This window comes from Geospiza fortis, unplaced genomic scaffold, assembly GCF_000277835.1.
Source record: "Geospiza fortis unplaced genomic scaffold, GeoFor_1.0 scaffold54, whole genome shotgun sequence".
NCBI lineage: Eukaryota > Metazoa > Chordata > Aves > Passeriformes > Thraupidae > Geospiza > Geospiza fortis.
Window position 1 is genome coordinate 3,349,181 of NW_005054301.1, and position 20,081 is coordinate 3,369,261.

Sequence of the window (20,081 nt, forward strand, 5' to 3'; positions counted from 1 at the left end):
AGTTGTAACTGCAGTGAGATCTCCCCTCAGTCTCCTCCAGGCTGAACAGACCAAGTGACCTCAGCTGCTCCTCATACATCCCCTCAAGGTCCTTCACCATCCAGCCCTCCTTTGGACACTCTCTAATAGTTTAATATATTTTCTTATATTGTGACCAAAACTGCTCACAGTGAGGCTGCACCAGAGCAGAGCAGGACAATCCCTTCCCTTGCCCAGCTGGCAAGCTGTGGTGTGGAAAAAATTAATATTCTGATCCTGTCCTGGTTGAAGTCATTGGCAAATTTTTCATCACATTCACTGGATATAAGTTTATATTGATCACCATAGTAAGAAATGAGAAGTAAATGTACTTCATCTGGGTTACACAACAGAAAGTCTTAGGGAGCCAAATAATGCTTCTGGCATGCTATTCATTGGACATTACTCATGCCTTAAACCTTGTTTCTTACAGAGGAAAATAGTTTACATCACCTTCTTAGCTGTTGCTGTTTTAAATAAGCTTTCATTCCTTATTAATATATTCTAGCATCTATGCATTCTAGCATCACCTGGTGTTTGTGTTTTCTGAGAACTGATTTTCATATCCTGTAAATGGCACATTATCGTTCTGATCATTTCCTTTAGTGTGCAAATTTCCTTATGATTTTGTCTGCAAAACGAATACAAAAATTAAAACCAGAGCGACAGTTAAGAATTAATCCAAGATTTCAACATCTAGGTTGTAGTGTTGAAGGACACAAAAACCTGCTTAACCTAATAAAACCTGTCTGCTTTAGTAATTAGATGCTATTATACAACCACTTAATTGCTTGTCCAATTTTGAAATATTTTCCGCTGATGTTTGAGTACCATAGTGACTAATAAACCTGAAATATAATAGCTGATATATCTGATAAAAATCTCCAAAGTTACAAATAGAAACAGCTAGAGACTTTGGGAAGTACAGAACCATGTGTTACTAAGGAGGGGCTGCAGTGTTAGCTGCCAGTTTTCACATCAATGAGTCAAGCCCATCAGAATGTACAATTTCCTGATGCTAATTGGTTTCAGTTGCTTAGGCCCTTTTATTTTGATAGGTACTGCTTTTAGATGGAAAGAATAAGGCTTTGGTAGATACTAATTTGACAAAAAAAAAGCTCATGTATAGTCAGTTCCTTCTGAAAGTGCCATTAATCCTGCTGTTACTGATAGTTAAATGATACAGAATATCATTTAAATTCCCTGCAGAAGAGAAAACTACAGCAGTGGTATCAACATGTCTAAACAATCTTAGAAGTTTTAGAAATCACATAGTTGATGTGTAATATCTAGCCTCAGTGGGGACACTAGAATAATTGTAATTTTGGAGAGTTGGTGGATGGCAATCAGATAGACATGAATACCCCAGTGCAAACTGCAGGAGATCTGTAGCAGTAGTGCAGAATCTGGAGTAGGAGATGCTGATGTTTTTGTAGTGCTCTAAGTAAATGAAGGCCCTTTTTCATGTTTTTCAATCCAATCAGAGCAGTAAACCACCTATATTTATGTCTAACAGTCTCTATCTATGGGGGCCAGGGGTAAGTAGGAAGAATATTATGTTAAGCCTCAACCACACCAGAAAACACCATGACTGCAGGATGCTCAGCAGGACCTTCTGAGGGCACAAAACACCAACAGGACATTTCAAGTACTATGTAAAATATATGCATCTGGCTGGGTTATGAAATGAAGGTTAAAGAAAGGGAGAACAGGCAAAAAAGATGCAAGTGAGCAGTACTAAGGATTCATCATATGATTTTTCCACACAATTGTTTATCTTAACTCTGAGCTATGCCAAGCATTATAAGTGAACCCTGAAAGTGTATACTAAAGTAAATATATTCTTGTGGAGTTTATTTTTGTGATCAGATTTTGAGATTGCACACTTTCCACTTTGGTAATTTAGATAATTCTGTAAAAGCTCATCACAAATATATTTTGCCATTCACTTAAAATATCTTTTAAAAACTCTTCTTTCCTTACCAATTACCTTACAGAAATAAACATTGGTGCAGCAGCACTACTTTGCAGGAGTGATGCCATTTGGGACTTTAATGATGGGTTAAGATGAGGGATTCAAGTGTCAGATGAATGCTTTTCAGTGTAAGTATCACTCAGCCCTTCATTCCTGGTTCCTGACTTCCCTGCCCTTATAAAACTTACACTGCAGTACTGTGGATCCTTATTGGATGACAAGATCAACTAGGTAGTGCTATTATTCAGTATGATAATGGAAACCATTTATCCATGGTTTTTCACCTATACATGCATTAATTTTTTTGGCCCCCTTTAATTACATAGGCATGTTAATACAGCAAGAGTGGTAGAAAGGCATAATGCATAATAGAAGATAGCCTCCAAGATTCCCAAAATGTCTTCTGATTTATGGATGGAACATGAAGTCTTTGACTAGCCAAAAATTTATTATTGTTTTTGATTGTTTTGCTTTTTTACTTATTTTTATCCTTGAGTAATTCAAAACACATTCAAATTTCCCTCATCCTTTTTCTATTAGTTTATTTTTGCTCCTATTTTTGTTAAATTCAAATGCTCTTGGATCAGACCCAGAGAAAAACAACTTCTTCCTTCACTATACAGTGGTAGATAAACAGGTGTTCAAATTAGAAATGCCAGAATAGAGAAAATTAAATATTTGCCTCTTACATTAACTTAATGCTGCTGCTAGAAACAACAAATCTCCAAGCTTGCATTTAGCAAAATTGTACTTTATCCTGTAGTACGGTAACCAAACTACTTCAGAAAATTAGTTTAGACATTTCAGTGTAGTTTATCAAACAGATAAAGTCTTTACCACTCATGTTCGGCTCCCTCGTTTGCCTTGTACATCTAGAGTAGTGCTCTGCTCCAAGTAAATGTCATATGACTTAATTAGGAGAAATGTGTTTGTTGCAATAAACAATTTTTACTGCTGGTAGATAAACCCATGAGCATAAGTCTAGTTTTGGTTATTATGTTGGTTGTTTGTTTTGTTTTTTTTTTTCTTCTTTTTAAATTTGATTGACTAGTGCATCATAGCCAGTTTCTGGTAGGATTCATTTAAGATCATAAATCATAGAACTTACCAGGTTGGAAGGGACCCATAAGCATCATGGGGTCCAACTCCCTAGTCCTTGCGATGAAAAACAAGATCATGACCATGACCATCATCCAGATGCAATTTGAACTGTCTTGGTGCTGTGACCACTCCCCTGGGGAGCCTGTTCCAGTGACTGACCACCCTCTTGGTGAAGAACCTTCAGCTAATATCCAGTTGAACTTCACCTGATGCAGGTTCATTCTGCTCTCTTATCTCCTATCACTGGTCACCAGAGAGAGATCAGCACCTGCTTCTCCACTGCCCCCCTTGAGGAAGCTGAGATCTCCCCCTCATGTTCTCCTTCTCCAGGCTGAACAAGCCAAGTTACCACAGCCACTCCTCATAACTCTTGCTCTCAAGGCCTTTCACCATCTTGGCTTCTCTCCTTTGGACATGCCTAAGAGTTTGATATCCTGCTCATATTGTGGCGCCCAGAGCTGCCCCCAGCACTCGAGGTGAGGCTGCCCCAGTGCAGAGCAGAGCAGGACAATCCCTTCCCTTGCCCAGCTGGCCATGCTGTCATGCACTCCAGGACAGGGCTGGCCCCCCTGGCTGCCAGGGCACTGCTGACTTGTGCTCAGCTTGCCATCAACCAGGACCCCCAGATGTACTTCTGTGGGGCTGCTCTCTAGCCGCCCACTTTGTGTGTATAACAGCATTACACCGTGCCAGATGGAGAATCCAGCAATTGCTATTGTTAAATTCAGTATAGATGGTGATAGCCCAGCTCTCAAGTCTGTCCAGATCTCTCTGTAAAGTCCTCTACTCTTAGCCTTAAAAAATACTTATATATCTTTAAAGAATAGTAATTACTTTTTTTTTTTTCTAAAAATAAGCAAACAGTGTAGGGGGATAGAACATAAGTAAGTAAAGGTAATATAGAGTGTACTCTTACCCCCTAAAGAGCTGCAGCTGAGCCAATTATTAAGGATTAGGAGCAGACCTGATGTTAAGATGCCACAGCTGTAGCCAATCAGAAGAGTGATATAAAAGAATGGATTGGTGGGAACTGGAGTCAGTTGGGTACTGTGAGGACAAGGAAGAGTGCCTAGAGGAGCTTCCTATGAGAAACATCAAGGAGGTGTGAAACTCTAGCGATATGGAACCCTTGCAATACAATGACAGTAGAGCCTTTGCAATAGAATAACAACAAACAGTATCTACAGAGGCTAGTATGTGCTGTCTGCTTCTCTTCTTCCCAGTTCAATAAAGCAGATGTTTAGGACTCCAGATCTTTTAAAACTACATTTTCCTTTGATTTTTTTAATAATAAGGAGAATTCCAAAGAAGATAGAAGCGATAGCACCTGCATACTATGAGAGAAGCATAAAGAAAAATTGCTACAAAATAGTGTCCAACCTGTGTTTTGTCAAAATGTAAGAAGTTGAAGAGCCAACACAGTTAACATAATGGCCAAGGCTTGGAAAGTTGCTGAGTATTGCTGCATGCAGCTTAGAGGGATTCAGTCAAGACACTGGCTTTATTTTTGCTATATTTTACATCTTGCAATTTCTGTGGGCACTAGTACAAGCACAATGTCATCATGGAAATCTTCATTTTTCATGTGAAAGTTCAAAGGAACTGAACTAGTGTGAATAAAATCAGATCTATTCCAGATCTTTGGTTTGACTCAAACCTTTCAGACTTTAAGAAGTCTAGCTAGCTGCTAGACTTATCTGCTAAGTTAAAATAGGCAGTTTGGAAAGATTAGAACCATGTGAAGGATGCTCTTATGGAATTCTTATAGAATTTAAGCCTAATTTAAAATAAAGCACTAAAAATAATCATATCTATTCTCATGTCTCTCTGGTTAATTTAAGAGCTCACGATGAAGAAATCTCTTTATTCATGAGAGTGACAGTTTTTGGTCAAACCTCTGTAGGACAAGAGTAAGCTCTGTGAAAGTGAATGGAGTCTCTAGAATTGAGATTTATTTTCTGTTAATGATTGAAGCAGATGATTTTGGGTATGGTGTAAAAAGGATGTTCACTCACTAAATATTATTTTTTCAGGAAATACAATAAGTTGCAGGGAAATATGAAAAGGTTTATTCATGCTTTTGAGATGTGCATCTCATTTCCAGTGTAAGTGGCTGGTTCCTCAGAATTGCTCCCAGCACCTCACATCACTCTCTTTTTTGCAGGTAAAAGACACCTGTGAAAGAACTGCTACCATTGTCAGTGCTACGCTTAGTAACACAAACAGTCTTGTAAAAAAAAGCATAATTATCTTCCAAATTGTCTTAGAAAAGGTACTGATCAAACAAAGTTTTACTCTAGCTTCAAACCAGGACAAAACTCACAATGGAATTACTTGCTATGATTTTATTTCTGAGATATAAATATACATACTAAATGAAAGCACACTGCAAAAGGCATTAAGCAATTATGCTGTTATTGCTGGCTGAAATGAACATCCTCTCTTTGCTCCTTTAAAGTAATTAAAATAAGATAGGTATTTCAGCGCCTCAAATAAGCAGAGAAGTTTGGGTTTTTTTTCTTCTGAAAGAAGAGAATTACCTGCTACTTACATAGCATCCAGATTTGTCCCATTAAAAGCATGGCCTTGAATACTGGTAAAACCATTATTGTAGAGTTTACTGCAAACAAAGAAGAAATTACATCAGTGTATTCTGGGCTGCTTCAATACATGAATACCTAACATCCTATGCATAATTTTTCTTTGCAACAGCACACTCATGGATGGGTAAAGTTTAATCTCTTGAAGAAGCAGTAGTTACTGTGCAAGGTCAAACAGATGCCCAGAAGAGTTCTTGAGTGCACCTGAATCAAGGATGCCATGTGGCAGGTGTGCCATCTACCTCTTTTTACAGCAATGATAGACCAAACCACTTTGTTATAATTTTCCCACTCTTAAACTAAAAGCAAGGAACCAAAATCCTGCTAGGATTGATTAAGGAAGGCTACGGGAACTAACTAGCAAAAAAGGTCTGATTTTACTATCAGGCATGCCTTAAATTTTTAGAATTCATTCTTTTACTCCCTTAGAGCAAAAGGATTTTTTTTAGAATTTCTTCAGAATTCATCTGTTTGCATTCTAATGCTCTTCCTCCCAGTTCAGTTCATAACTCATTACAGTAATTTCACTCCCATCAGCTCTTTATTTTGGCTCACATTGACTGACTTACATTACTGAACTTTATTTAAGCGTTTTCTTTCAAATATAACTCTTCTGATGTTTGCCATTCATTAGTTTCCATGGTATGTACCACTCAGGTTGCAAAAATTGTTAGACACAGTTATAACCCTGATGAATCTTTACAGGGGGAAAACTTTGCAGACCTTCTCCTTTGATTTTTTTTCAAATATAAACATTCACTGGCACTAGGGTCGTAGAAAAACTAGTCAAGCCAGTTTAAAGAAAAGAGCAGGACTGATTCAAATAGCTGTCAAAGTACAGAATTTATGCAAACTAGAATATAGATACTGTCTGTCTGTGATGTTTCTCTATTGCAAACTACTAGAGAGTAGGACAGGAGTATTTTTTTTAAAAACATTTTGTGACTTAAACTGGAAGAACTTACAGGGTTAGAGATTCATTACAAAGCCCATGGAAAGCATTTGCAGGCACTGAAGTCATATAAGGATTATCTGCAATTTCACTGAAAAAGGAGACAAAATATCACAATCAAGCATCTGCCCAACAGAGCATCTGGAGAACAGCTTTGTTATTAATTGTTATCTGCCTTGATAATAAATAGATGTTTAAAACATAATTATTTAAATAAATTAATTGTCATGTATTTTAATATTAATATATTATAACATAAATAACATTGCTATATTTATGATATTATAAATTTATTTGTTCAAATAAATAAGTTTAAAATAATAACCTGTTAAGTTATATCTAAGGCCAGAAGATACATGTAGGATTGAGCATATTCCAGCACCCAGGAATAGAGCTCATGAGGTAAATGGGTTTTGTAGTTCTGGTGAGGTGTGCCAGCCTGTATGATAATAGTGGCCAATGGCACAGACATGTCCCTGGTCTCATGAGCCAGAGAATCAGCAGAGTGAGTAACCATTAGCTACAGTGTCATTTGAACAACCCATGTGGCTTTAGAACTGAAATCCTGCTCACTAAATTCAGGTAAGATATCAGATAATACCTTATTCAGGACAGAGGCATTTTACTATACAGAAGTGCATCTAGCACCTCTCTTTCACTAGTAAGTGAAATAACTTAGTGATTCTTCTCACCTCTTGTCCAAAGGAGTGTTTCACTACTCATTTCTTAAATACTTTTTTTTTTCTCATACTCTGCCTTCTTAATAAGTACTTTGTATCTTCAGACCAAAATTCTGTTGTAACAAAAGGGAGAAAGGAAAACTACAGAGATTTACTATTACTAAACTGGAGAAAGGAGAGAGGAAAAGGCTGGTAGAAAAAAAGGGAAGAGCAAAGTATTTGATTGCCCTTTTTCTGATTTTTCCTGAATAATACTATAGTCTAGAAATGAAATTATTGTGCAAAGGTTTCTTTTTCTTCAGCTTGTGGATTAGGTACAGCCTAATAAGGCCCATGCTTAAAGTCCATGGGCTGAGAAGTCCTAACAATTACCCATGTGCCAGAAATAACTTCATTCATTTTCTGTGCTATATTTGTGCATATATATGTGCTAACGCTGAACAGTACTCCAACCATTTTCATTCCAGGTAATTTTCCCTGATAAGTGGTTTCCACCACAAGTTATTTGGGTTTGACATTTTGCAGATTGGTTCATTTTTTTCTAAATAAATGTTTACTTGTAAGTTGCTTGACCTCAAAGGCAAATAGTAATAAAATGAATGGGTTTCCCCCAAGCTATACCTTATTCATTATTTAGAAGCTTATTATTTTCCAAGAGCATTTTTTTTCTGATTGGAAGAAACACAAGGTCTTTCATTGAATAGCAATATTTAGAAATAGGTATCATAGAACTATCTTCCTTGAAAGTACAGCTCTATTCTTGAAAAACTCTGTGCAGCATATAAGACCTATATTTATCTTTTGTTAGTTATTGCTATAAAAAAATATCAAGGCAGAAGTAAAACAATGTTTGGCTTTCTGCCACTTAGAAAGGCACTGAGTTAGTTAAAGGAAGAACACAGATGGTTGTATAACTGCTTTGTTTCATCTAGCCTGATCAATTCTTGGTTCTCTCTACTCTGTAGAAGTAGATCTAGCGGAGTTTTCAATCTGAGCTGAAGCCCTTCTGGTCTTTAAGAAGCTCCCTAATAGTTTTTAGGATGTAGTTACATCTCACTCAGAGCTCTAACTGGCTCAGGTTTCAATCTTGGAGGCTTACAGCCAAGGTGAATGTGTGTTAGAACAAAGCTTATTTCTGGTCTCAGAAGATCCTTGGAAGGGAAGATCTCATTGCTTCCTACAGGTCTTCACTTTTTAGCAAAACAAGCAGCATTTCTCTATTGCTCTGAGGTTCATATTGCCCATGGCAGACCATGAATGCAGTGGAACTGACCCTTCTCAACCAAAATCACCTTTAGCAGCACTGAAACACGGCCTGTGCTAGATCATCAATCACATCTTTGCAAATCACCTTCTAACATAGCACACCTCATTTTTAATTGCCTTTTGCCTAGCCCATCCAGCATTCTCTTCCAGCTGAAAACTGCTACAATATAAGATTTCTAACTCCTCTCCAGGACCAAGAAGCGATCAAGATACTTTTACCTTGTGTCAGCCTGCAAGTCTTCATCTGCAGCACTCTTCCTCCTCAGCTTGATTACAACTCAAAATTCTGACTTAGATTAATACGGGTCGATATTGTCCGTGCTTTTGAAACACCAAGAAACCCCTGCTTATTTTAGAGTTCAAAGCAGAACTCTGTTTCTGAAATATCTTTAAGAATAATAGTGGGAAAGCTCCTTGTCCCCATTTGCATTCCTATTCTTTTTCTTCAAGAAATTGTTCTGCAGTTTGCTTCACCATGCCAGGAAAATTTGTTACAAAAATTTTGATGGGATGACTTGATGTTAGAAGGATGTATGCCAGCTCAGGTCCCAAGTGTCACACTATTCTCACTTCATATTAATTCAGCCATTGCAAAATCAAAAACAAAATAAAAGCAAAGGGCCTGCAGGAGTTGTGTATCATGAATGTGCTGTATGTCCATGTCTCTAATTCAGGTCAAATGTGTAGTGCTAGGTGAGCTGGCGTTTCCAGATTTGGTGCTAATGATCATTGAAATATTGCTTGAGGAAAACCATTTTGTCAGACTTAAATGATATTTTTCTCAAAACCAGAAATGTTCATTATACATTTTCATGTGGTCTGAGGATGGCAATATTCTAACCAGCTGTGAGGACAGATACGTACAGCAAAAAATTCACATCAAATGAATAGATTTTGTTGAGGTCTGGAAATACTTTGAGTCCAGTATTAAAAATACCACTGAAAGAGAGGAGAAACAGAAAGAATTACTGCATCACTGAACAACAATGAACAATGTATTTAAAGCGTTCAACAGAGCAGGATGGTTATTGCATCCTCTCTATTGTCAATCAATTCATTTATAATCAATGTCCAAAACAGAAGGATGCAAGAACAATAAAAAAATTTCAAAATGCCAGACTTATGATAAATTATAGAATCTAAAAAATGAGAACACAATAAGACAGCCAGGATCTGCAGAGGGAAGAATCTTGTGAGGTTGATAGGAAGAAAATAATGAAAACTCTAGTTTATTTTAACTTGAGACATGAAGGCTGCTTCAGTTAATAGTCTGGACCCCCGAATCCTCTGTCTTTCAGTGAGGCTAAGAGTTGTTCATATAGCTCTAAAAGGGAAACTGTCTAAAATGTGAAATGCTTAAAGCCCCTTCTTTGTGAACTCCTGTAGAGTGAAAACAACTGTAGTTCTCAATTTTTAAAACTATTATCTTGAAATGGAATTTTTTTACTACTTTCTTTTTTTATTATTTTCACATCTGCAGGGAAAACCTGGACAAATCTTTCCTTCTTGCCACTGTCCCCACCACATACACATGGAGGCCTTTCTTCCAAATATTACTCAAAATCACAGAAGTTTCTTTAGAAAATCATGGAAAATTTTCAGGATTTCTTTCTGTCATAGAGGTCATATGAAATCAGGTGTCTATAGGTGAGTTTTTCACATTTGGCTGACAGGTATGCTTTAAAACCCTGTGTAAAATTTTGCTGAGGAATATTAGTGTATTCTAGATATTTAATGGATGAGACAAATGGGAAAACTACTGATAAATTTGTGGACATGTTTTCCTTTCTCACAAAAGCAGTAAGAGTTCCAACCCCTACCCTTGCTGGCTTTCTGTCATTAGAATAAAGCAACAGGGAAAAACATGGCAGTCAGCTCCAAAATCAAATCAAGTTTGTTAGCAAACTAACAAAACTGCTATAATGTAAAGAGTCATCTGTGAGAGTTAAATGCCAATTTGTTGCAGGTACTAAATACTTACAGGTATTTCAAAAGTGGGAGGTTCTTAAAGGCATCTGGATCTATGTAATCCAAGTTTCTAAGATTTCGAATTTCACTGTAAAAAGGGAGGAACATTGATAATTAATATTTAATAACATATCGCAACAGAAATCAGCAATGTTAAAATGAAATTTCAGGGACCTAATTCCTGCAACAAGCTTTTTGTACTGGACAGCACTAGCTTAAGACCAGAGCAATCTTAAAATGATGCATTATCATCTGGATAGGTGCCATCCTGGGGACTGGCCTTTTGAAGCAAGGGGATAAGAAGTACCTAAGATTTGATTATGGATCCTTTGTCTGCATGGTCCTAAAATCAAAACAAATACCCTGTGGTAATGGCTGTTACTTTGAACATGGTGGGGGTTTTGTTTCTGTGACATTGAGTAAAAAAGAAGAAAAGTAAAACCTTTGTTATTTGTATATAATAATCCTATCAAATTACAACCATCTATGCTCCTTATAATTTTATGTGCAATTTTTCTGCTTACTTTCTTCATGGCTCTGACAGTATTTTGTATTATTTTTTCCTGTCTTTACAGAGCTCATCAAGTGATGGCTCAGTCACTTAAATCAACTTTGTTCTGAGACTTGAAATGGACACAACATTCACTACATAACCATGCCCAGCAGTATAGAAGATGGCACATCTCTTTGCTATATAACAAGGCAAGACATAACATAGACTTCATTCCTTATATCTTCTGTCCACAGTTAAGTCTTTAAATACTTCTACCTAAGAGAAAGCTTGGTCTGCAAATGCTTTTTTAGTCTGCACATGTTGAAAAACCAGCCTGACACTAATCACAGCTATGGCCATGATGGTGCTTTCTGCAGGTGTGTTGGTAGGGCTGCTGCCCCTCCAGCCACCACCATCATTGCCTGGAGTCATGACTCTTCCTCACTTTTCTGAAATATTTGTCACTTTGCTTAGTACAATTTCCCTTAATGTTTCTAATTCCTCTATTTGCTAGCAGATTTCTTTCTTTTCTATCTATAACAACAGTCAGCAGTCTGGCTGCACCAAGCAGACTCTGCCAAAATTCTCAGTCTTGAGGTAGATTCAATTGACCTACCAATTTTCATCTTTTATTAAAAAAACCCTCCCCCATCACATGCAGACTTTTAGTTTCTTGGACTCTACTGATTCCGGCAGTTTTGCACGGATGGTTTTGCATGTTTGCTTCTATTTGTTTACCTTAAATCAGCTCTGGACACTGGTCTCACAAAACTGCTGAAACAACTCTCAGCCTTTCTTAGAATAGAAACCATATAGAAAGAATGGTGCCAGGCTTCCTTCTGTTACTAGCAGTGGAGCAATGGGTCTGAAGAAAACATTTCTAGCTACTTATATAGAGAAATTTGATAAAGATGACAGATTTAGATGGCATGGTGGTGCAGGTTATGTGGGTGATCTTCCAGCCTTAAGTCAGTCAAAGTGCTGCTACTGGACAGAGACCCAATGGGCAGAAACCAGTGGTATTCAATTTACCGTGGCCTAACTGTGCTAAGTAACCTATATAAGAATCAGAAAACTGGGATTTAGAACTACCTCTGGCTTTGGAATTGTTTTAATAGGATAAAATAAACCCAGACAATTTGTCTAAGAAATAGAAGTGAGAAAAGAGACAGAAGTTAGTAGATAAATCACTATGTAGACACTGGTACAAAGATTTCAACCTCTCCATATATTTTTGTACTGACAAAACAGTTCTGCTTCACCTTTCTGGATCACTTTTCTCTCTGTTTAATAAAACACTGTAGGAGGCTTCAAAAGGTCCTTTTTGTGGTCAGCCTTGCTGTGAACTCCGTCCAAATCTGGATCTTCGGTTCTTCAGCTCCTGGCTCGAATCCACTTCTGCTCCTCTGGGGTCTCACAAAGTGATCAATGTCCTCAAAAACACGAGGGGTCACCTACTGTCGCCGGTTGGACACAAGGTTTTCGGGGCGAAGGAAGAGACGAGATGGGCTCCATGATCAGAAGGCTTGATTTATTAAGTTATGATATAAACATCTATTTTAACTATACTAAAAAGAAAAAGAAAAGGAGAGTTTCCAGAAGCTGCTAACTAGCTAAGAATAGAAAGTAAAGAATGAATCAACAAACCTTGCTCTCTCGGACTGTGTCCGAGAGAGCTCAGTTGTGGACTGGCTATTATTTCCAAACACTCAGTCTGGGCCAATCCAGAACTGACCTGTTGCATTTCACAGAAGCAGACAATCTCTTGTTTACATCTTGTTTCTGGGGCCTCAGCTTCCCAGAAGGAAAAAATCCTAAAGAAAGGATTTTAGTGAAAAGGATGTCTACGACAGATTACCATTTTACTTGAATGTTAAATTGATGTCATTAATTGCTCTAGTACTGCTACTGTAGTGCTGCACTCAACTATTCTTCACATCTGTTAGCTACTTTGAACTGTAGCTGTGTTTCTGTATTTAAAACAAATCCTCTCAGTGTCAGTCTCTTGCTTCTCTCCAATTATTTTAGTAGTTATGTAGCTATCACATTCCCAACAGTGGAATTTGCTTCATAAATATTAACTGACATGTTTTTTCCATCACTGACTGCTTTCAAAATGTTGGATTTATGAGCTTCCTGGCCTGATAATCCTCTGTGGACCAAGCATATTCCAGGGAGAGAGAGTCTTCAGTTCAACCTTTAGCCTGGAAATGGATAATGCATTGGAGTATCAGAGTGTCATCAGGTTTTGGTTTGTTTCTATTCAAAGCATTCTGCCTAAATTATTTGGATGAGGGTACTGGAAATAAGAATTCAGAATCAGCTGATGGTACTAAAATTAAACGAACAAAATAGTGTAATGAGATACAGTTTTGATTTATTAAGTAATGGGACCATGAGAGGACATTTGCTGATTAAACAATGCAAATTAAAAGCTAATTAATCTGGGAATAAAATATTTTAAACAGCCAGATGAGACAGCACAGTAATGAGAGAAAATATTGAATAATGTGAGTGAGGGAATCAATATGATTCAACTAAACATTGGGAAAAGGTTTATATCCCTGCTGTTCAATTTTCTTGAACTAATTTTTGGATTCAAAAAGAAGTATGCTTTAATATATACTGTATTTATACTTGCAATTCATCCTACTCTTTGTATTGCAGAGGTGCCTCAAAGCCCAAAAGGAAGAAAAGGGCCATTGTGGAGCAGACAGCCAGGCTCAGAAGTGCCTAGTCAAAACAGATGGGAGAGGTATAAAAATAAAAGGTGATTTGACAAAAGTGAGTGTTGCACTTAAGAAAAAATGAGGACAGAAATCCAATTTTCCCTACTTCTAGTCCAGCCTCCTGCATTTGACTGGCCTGAATATGTGGCCTCTCATTTCATCTGGGTGAAAAACAGAAAGATCTTGCGTGCTGTGGATAAATGTAGGTAACACCAAGGTAACCATGACACACAGCTGAAGTGCAAAGAGTAGATTTATTCCATCATCTTTCTGGCTGGAGGATTCAAAAAAATCAAGTAGAGACACATAGACTGCTAGGCTCACATTGGCAGAGGTAAAACACAGTGAGGCCTGAGTGCTGCCTTACATATCAAAGGGGGCCTGGAACATGTGCAAATCTTCACCGGGCTGTGTTTTACAATCTCTGCACTTCTTATCTCCTTTCCCTGCTTACAAAGAGGCCCCAATTCTATAATAAGAATGCTTTTAAGTCTTTCACAGTTTTCTGTTATCTTGTGAGAAAATGTCACTTCTTCAGTAGATAAACAGTAACCAAAACAAGCAGAGATACATGAATTCTCTGACACTGTTTTCTAACATCTCCTTGGTGCAAGATTGATCACTGAATGAAAACAATTCTAATCCAATTTATTTTTCTCTCTTCTTGCCAATCTTCTCTTTTCCAACCCTTTCCTCCCCACAGATCTTTGTTTCCGTTCATGAACTGTGCTGCTGTCCTTGTTTTAAATACTCAAACATGATGAGTCTTAGAGTACTGGAAGGAATTCCTCTCTAAAATCACAGATTTAAGGAATATCTGCTGCTCCATTAATATTGGAACCTATGAAGTTAAGCCCATAAGGAGAAAGGATATTTGAATAATTCTGATCTCATCAATTAGCAGGACAAACTGCATTTCACAATTTCTTTTACAGTAATCAGGCATGAGTAATATACCCAAAGACACATGAATGTATGATCCTAATTTTCAAGCTGTAATCAAAAGACTGCTTTGGTGTAAAGATTAATCCCAAAAGGTCCATAAAGATAGAAGAGCAAGTTGATTATCAGTAAATTCATTAAGCAGGGTTTGCACTTTTATCATTTATCTTCTACAAATTGGTGTGTTGAAAATATTGAAACTTATGAGCTTAAAAATTATGGTTCTTTTAAGAGCAGCTCTAGGAAAACTGTTAGTAGTTTAAGCTGCCTAAAATGCAGAAGCCAAAGAGTATACTTAAAATGCCTAGTAAGCTAGTTCTCAGATATCTAAATGTCTATGAGAGCTGATTTAAAATTACTTTTGAAATGCAGCTTTAGAAAATAGAAAAATCACAGCACACAGCAGTGTTACAATTCTGAGTCCTTCTGGGCATTAAGTGCTTTTAAGGTATAAGAAAACCTAAGACAGTTAGAAGACATTTTTGTTAACCATTGATACAAAAAGGCAAAAGGTGCCCTGAACAAACATTTCAGTCCTATAAACAACTGTGCAGTCCTAACTGAAATTACTTAGAGATGCTCATTAAAAAAAAAGTATGCTGCTACTTACCCACTAAGTAAGAGAATTATTAGTGGAGTATTTACAAAAGTATTCAAAGTTGCTTTACAAACTCTATTCTTGGAAATACAGAAACCATTTTAAAACTGTCTTATTTGTGCTTTAAAGATACTTGATGTTTGACATTTTAGTTCTGGCACTCAGACTAGGAATTAAAAATGTGCTAGGTTTACAATCAAATCACCACCTGACTGTCCAAGAACAGCAATTCACTTTTCATTTTTAATGAAAATACACAAAAAGTTTATCTCATCAAGAATGGGCAGAGAAAGTCACTTGATTTTATAAAGATATGTGTCAAGACTTCCAAATAACTATGAACTTATGTTTAGTTACAAAGCTATAACTACTTTCAAATCCAAATGTAACGACTTTCAAATCCAAATGTATCTAAAAATGAAACTAATAGTAAGAACAATTCAAATATTAGGCTAATTAATTAGTTGAGACACATGTTTGCCAGCTAACTTTCAGAAGGGTTAATAAGCCACTTAAAATTCTGTTTGAATTTGGTAACATTAAAAGAAGCACAAACATTTACATATTGAAGTGGAATCTAAATTTCATTCACCAGATGTTTTCATACCTGCCTTGCAATATTGATACATTTTTGAGTCTGTTTAAGCCCAGAATTCAGAAATTGCAAATCTGGTTTTACAGTAGCAATATAATCATGTTATGCTGTGATACCTACAAAGACTAAGGATATCCAGGTCAGCAATTGTAAAATGTTTTAAATATGCTTTTTTTTTCATTGTATTGTGTAGGGGGATAGAACATAGAATGTACTCTTACCCCCTAAAGAGCTGCAGCTGAGCCAATTACTAAGGATTAGGAGCAGGCCTGATGTTTAACAGGCCACAGCTGTAGCCAATAAGAAGAGTGATATAAAAGAGTGGGTTGGTTGGTTGAGGGAACTGGAGTCAGTTGGCCACTGTGAGGACAAGGAAGAGTCAGTGCCTAGAGGAGCTGCCTACAAGAAACATCGAGGAGGTACAAAACTCTAGCAATATGGAACCCTTGCAATGTACTGATAATAGAACTTCTGCAATATAATGACAACGTATTATAGTAATCTGGGCCCCCCCCCTCTGCCTTCTGTGATTTCACAGCTATCTTAGCTTCTCTCACTTGTTCATCTACTTCCATGTTTTATTTTCCCCCTGCAGCCAAACTATCCATGTTATTCCATCTGTATGCACCTGTTTAAGCCTTTGCACCACTGGCACTAGAAAACTGGCTTAGGCTCCCAACATTCTACTCCCTACCTCCAGACTGCAGATTTTAACAAGATTGTTTTGCACTGCACTATCCCAGCTCTGAAATTCACTGCTGGTACACAGCATTCCCCCACAAATCTCTTCCATCTTCCTCTCCAGGTGCTTCTCTCTTCTTCCTGCACTGCTGGATCCCCTGGCCTGGCATCACAAGCTGTCCAAGAGAAGGGCAGCCCTGGCCCAGAGGATGGAGGGGCTGCTCTGCCCTTGGCTCCATCTCCCTGCAGGGCTGCAGAGTGCTCCCCCAGCAGCTCTCCAAATGATGTCACATATATGAGGACAAGCCACTTGAACCATAACCTTTGGCCTTGTTCCCAAATGCTGAGAGGGTTTTTTATGTTGTTGTATAAGAGGAGAATGCTTTATGAGTTAGGAGAAGAGAGTAGGGAGAGACCAGGGGAGGGTGAGCCAAGACACAGAGAAAGGAGGAAAAGAAAGAATGAGGTTCTGAGGTTCTGTTTGCAGGAATGTTTCCCTGAGAAACAGAGACCTAATTACAACAGGTTTTTATTTAGTGTAATGTTGCTAAGCTTCAGTTCTACTAGTAAGGTAACTACACAGACGCACTGATTGCAAATCAGACCCTTTCACAACTACACTTACAAAAAATACATACTTACGTAATTGTATGAGAGAGACAGATCTGAGTTTGTAAACAGACATGCTTAAAAAAAGTAAATACAAAAAGAAGAAACAAGAAACCATTGTGAGACCAATTTAACACAACTGGGGAGAAAAAAAACCAGCAGAAGTTTGTTCCTTATTTACATCTTGATAGAGTGGAAATTTTGCTATTGATTACCAGCAAAATGAGATGTGGCTCATTAAAATACAGCAGGTGATCAGTATCCTTAGTTTGCAGAAGTTGCTCAGTATTTGAAAGGCATGGATGCATAAAAATATGACCCTTATAACCCATAAAATATGCTTAAAGAGCTGAGGTCTGAAAGGAACAGAAAGTCAGGACAGAGGTACATGAACCAAATAAGCACTGAGAAAATGGGTTGCTGAAGATCAAGGCTGAAGTGCACTAACTAAGCTTGGCAGACAGATCATGATGAACACAGGATGCCTATTCACATAACACTTGGCTTAAAGCAAAGCATTAGTTTCTCCCTTCCACAAACACTGTATTTTCTCTTGAAAAGTTCTTATGTCTAAAAACAAATGTTTTGAGAATGAAACTGTGTGTATAAGTTTCAGTTAGGGTAAAAAGATTATTTACATAAAACTGCACTTTATGAAAGTTCAAAGAAAAACAAGCTGTACAAATAAAACTGTGAAGTGACTTTTCAAAACTGTTAATCTCAACCTCCTTTAAAATAGTTTGTGATAATCTTATCTAGTATTATTTTAGCAATAATACTTTGAAAATACTATGTAAATGCATTAAATTAATGCATAGCATGAGTTGCAAATTTATCCCTGTATTATCCTGCTGTTTGGAAGGTAAATCAAACTCAACAGTGATAGGTTTTAACAAATCAGGAGTTATAGAAACAATTCATAAAAATTATCAAATCTGTAAATTGCTTTCTTTCACAGCTTATATGCAACTGTCTAACTTGCCAGATGCTAGGATATTCCCTGATTAAATTATACATGTGCCTTACTTCCAAATAGAATTTATAAACCTGGAAAGTTCTTTTAGGTAGTAGAGGTGGCCCTTCTGTGTGGGCTATCTGCAGAGTCTTGGGGTTTTCCTATAACTTTTGTGAGCAGAGTTCTGATGTCTTGTCCTGGGTAATATTTTTGGCTCTTGTACAGAAGAAAAAAAATCTTGTATGTCTGTCTAGAGTTTCTCTTGGCAGTGCATTGTAAGAAACACAAGGGGTCCCATGTTACCATACCCTTGTATAGTGGAGCAGCAAACATTCCCTCCATGGCCTCCCCACAAGGCTGTGCCAGGGGTGACATGAGAGTAATGCCTGGGAACTCTGCTGACTCCTGCACAGACCTGCAGCTTTCAGTCATGGACAACACAACCAGGCCTGGGGGTTGGAGTGGGTCTGATTTTGGAGCTTTCTGAAGCATTTTATCTTTAATTTCTAATAAGATGAACCACAAAAGAAGTACCAGATGAGGAATTTGTAGTACATAGTGGCAGATAATTTATTCATTGCTGATAAAATGTGCTGCCAGTCAATGTTTCACTAAATGTTCATTTGTGTTAAACAAGAAATTTTAAAGATACAACAACTATGAAAGAGGAAGAGAGAACATGGACACGACAGGATTAGAAAAAAACATCAACATAATAGGAAATGGTATTATAACCAAAGGTAAGTACTCATATCACACCAAAGCCTTGCTGTGAAACTCAGGAATACTATTGGAGCATGTTGTTGGCCTGAAGTAAATCTCAGGATCCTCACACTCTGCTTCTAGATATGCCAGTCAGGTTCATGTTCTCTTAGAGGAGTCACACTTTCCAGCATTAGTTTCTCTCTTTATCTTCATTAACAATAATTATATTTTTCTCCTGTAACTTTGTTAGTCTTTCTGATTCACACTGTGTAAAGTAAAAGGAAAAAAATCATAGAAAATACAGCAGTGTTACATCATCATCTAATTCAGTGTCTGAGTGAAGATTAAATAGATCTATGGAATTTCAGATCATGCAGCCTTAAAGGCCTGCAGTGGTAGACACAATGTCTCCAGGAAAACAATTCTAGTGTTTATTACCATAGGAATAAATGCCAGCCATAGGAATACATTTCCTAGAGGCTGCCATGAGTCTCGTCTAATCTACTTTAACATTATTACTTTTTCAAACATTAGTGTGAAAATGGGTGGTAGCTTTCATCTCTTACAACAACCTTAAAAAAAATCAGTCTGCCTCTGGCATGTTTTCTTTCTGGACACAAAAGACTTTTCTCTCTGACCGTGTTTTCTGGATCCATGGTGACCAACAATGGTCTCCCATGGAACCTCTGCAAACAAAAATCTCTGAAATATGCCAAACTGTAATTCAGCTGAGTTTTACAACAGTGGCACAATTTCCAATCCCCCTTTTGGATCAGTAATGAAAACATGAAACAGTACCAGATACAGGAGGGGTCCTTTGGAGCTCTCTAGTCAATACATTACATTCTCATTTTGATAGGGTCCTGATGGATGACAAGAATTCTCTGGATGCATCCCAACAGTTCTGTAACTGCCCTTAAAGTGTCACTTGGTGTGGATTGGTCAGAACAGGAGAACAAAAAGGTGCAAAAACACTTCCCAGAAGCCTTTTTCCATATTATTCTTGTTCCATTTAATAACCATATAAACACTCTTCATTTTACTAGTGCACTTTCAGAATGATTACTTATTCTTCATGTCTCCAGGTAGTGCCATTTTGCTCTGTGCTTTGCTCCTTCTGATTTTATTATGCTTATATTACTGTTTTACACTTACCTGCAGTAAATTGACAGAAATCATTCTTAGTTACCATTTTATTTCAACTTGACATCAAG

General features: G+C 37.3%; 1 protein-coding gene across 3 annotated transcripts in view; it reads right to left on the reverse strand.

Annotated features, from left to right (window-relative positions):
* TSHR (thyroid stimulating hormone receptor) overlaps positions 1-20,081 on the reverse strand; it is a 45,505-nt gene that overhangs the window by 11,922 nt on the left and 13,502 nt on the right. For all 3 annotated transcript variants that reach the window (XM_005417442.1, XM_005417441.1, XM_005417440.1), the window contains 4 exons: positions 10,574-10,648; positions 9,457-9,531; positions 6,660-6,737; positions 5,646-5,714 (listed from right to left, as the gene is read on the reverse strand). In XM_005417442.1, coding sequence (XP_005417499.1) covers positions 5,646-5,714; positions 6,660-6,737; positions 9,457-9,531; positions 10,574-10,648 — 297 coding nt within the window. The remainder of the gene's footprint in view (positions 1-5,645; positions 5,715-6,659; positions 6,738-9,456; positions 9,532-10,573; positions 10,649-20,081) is intronic.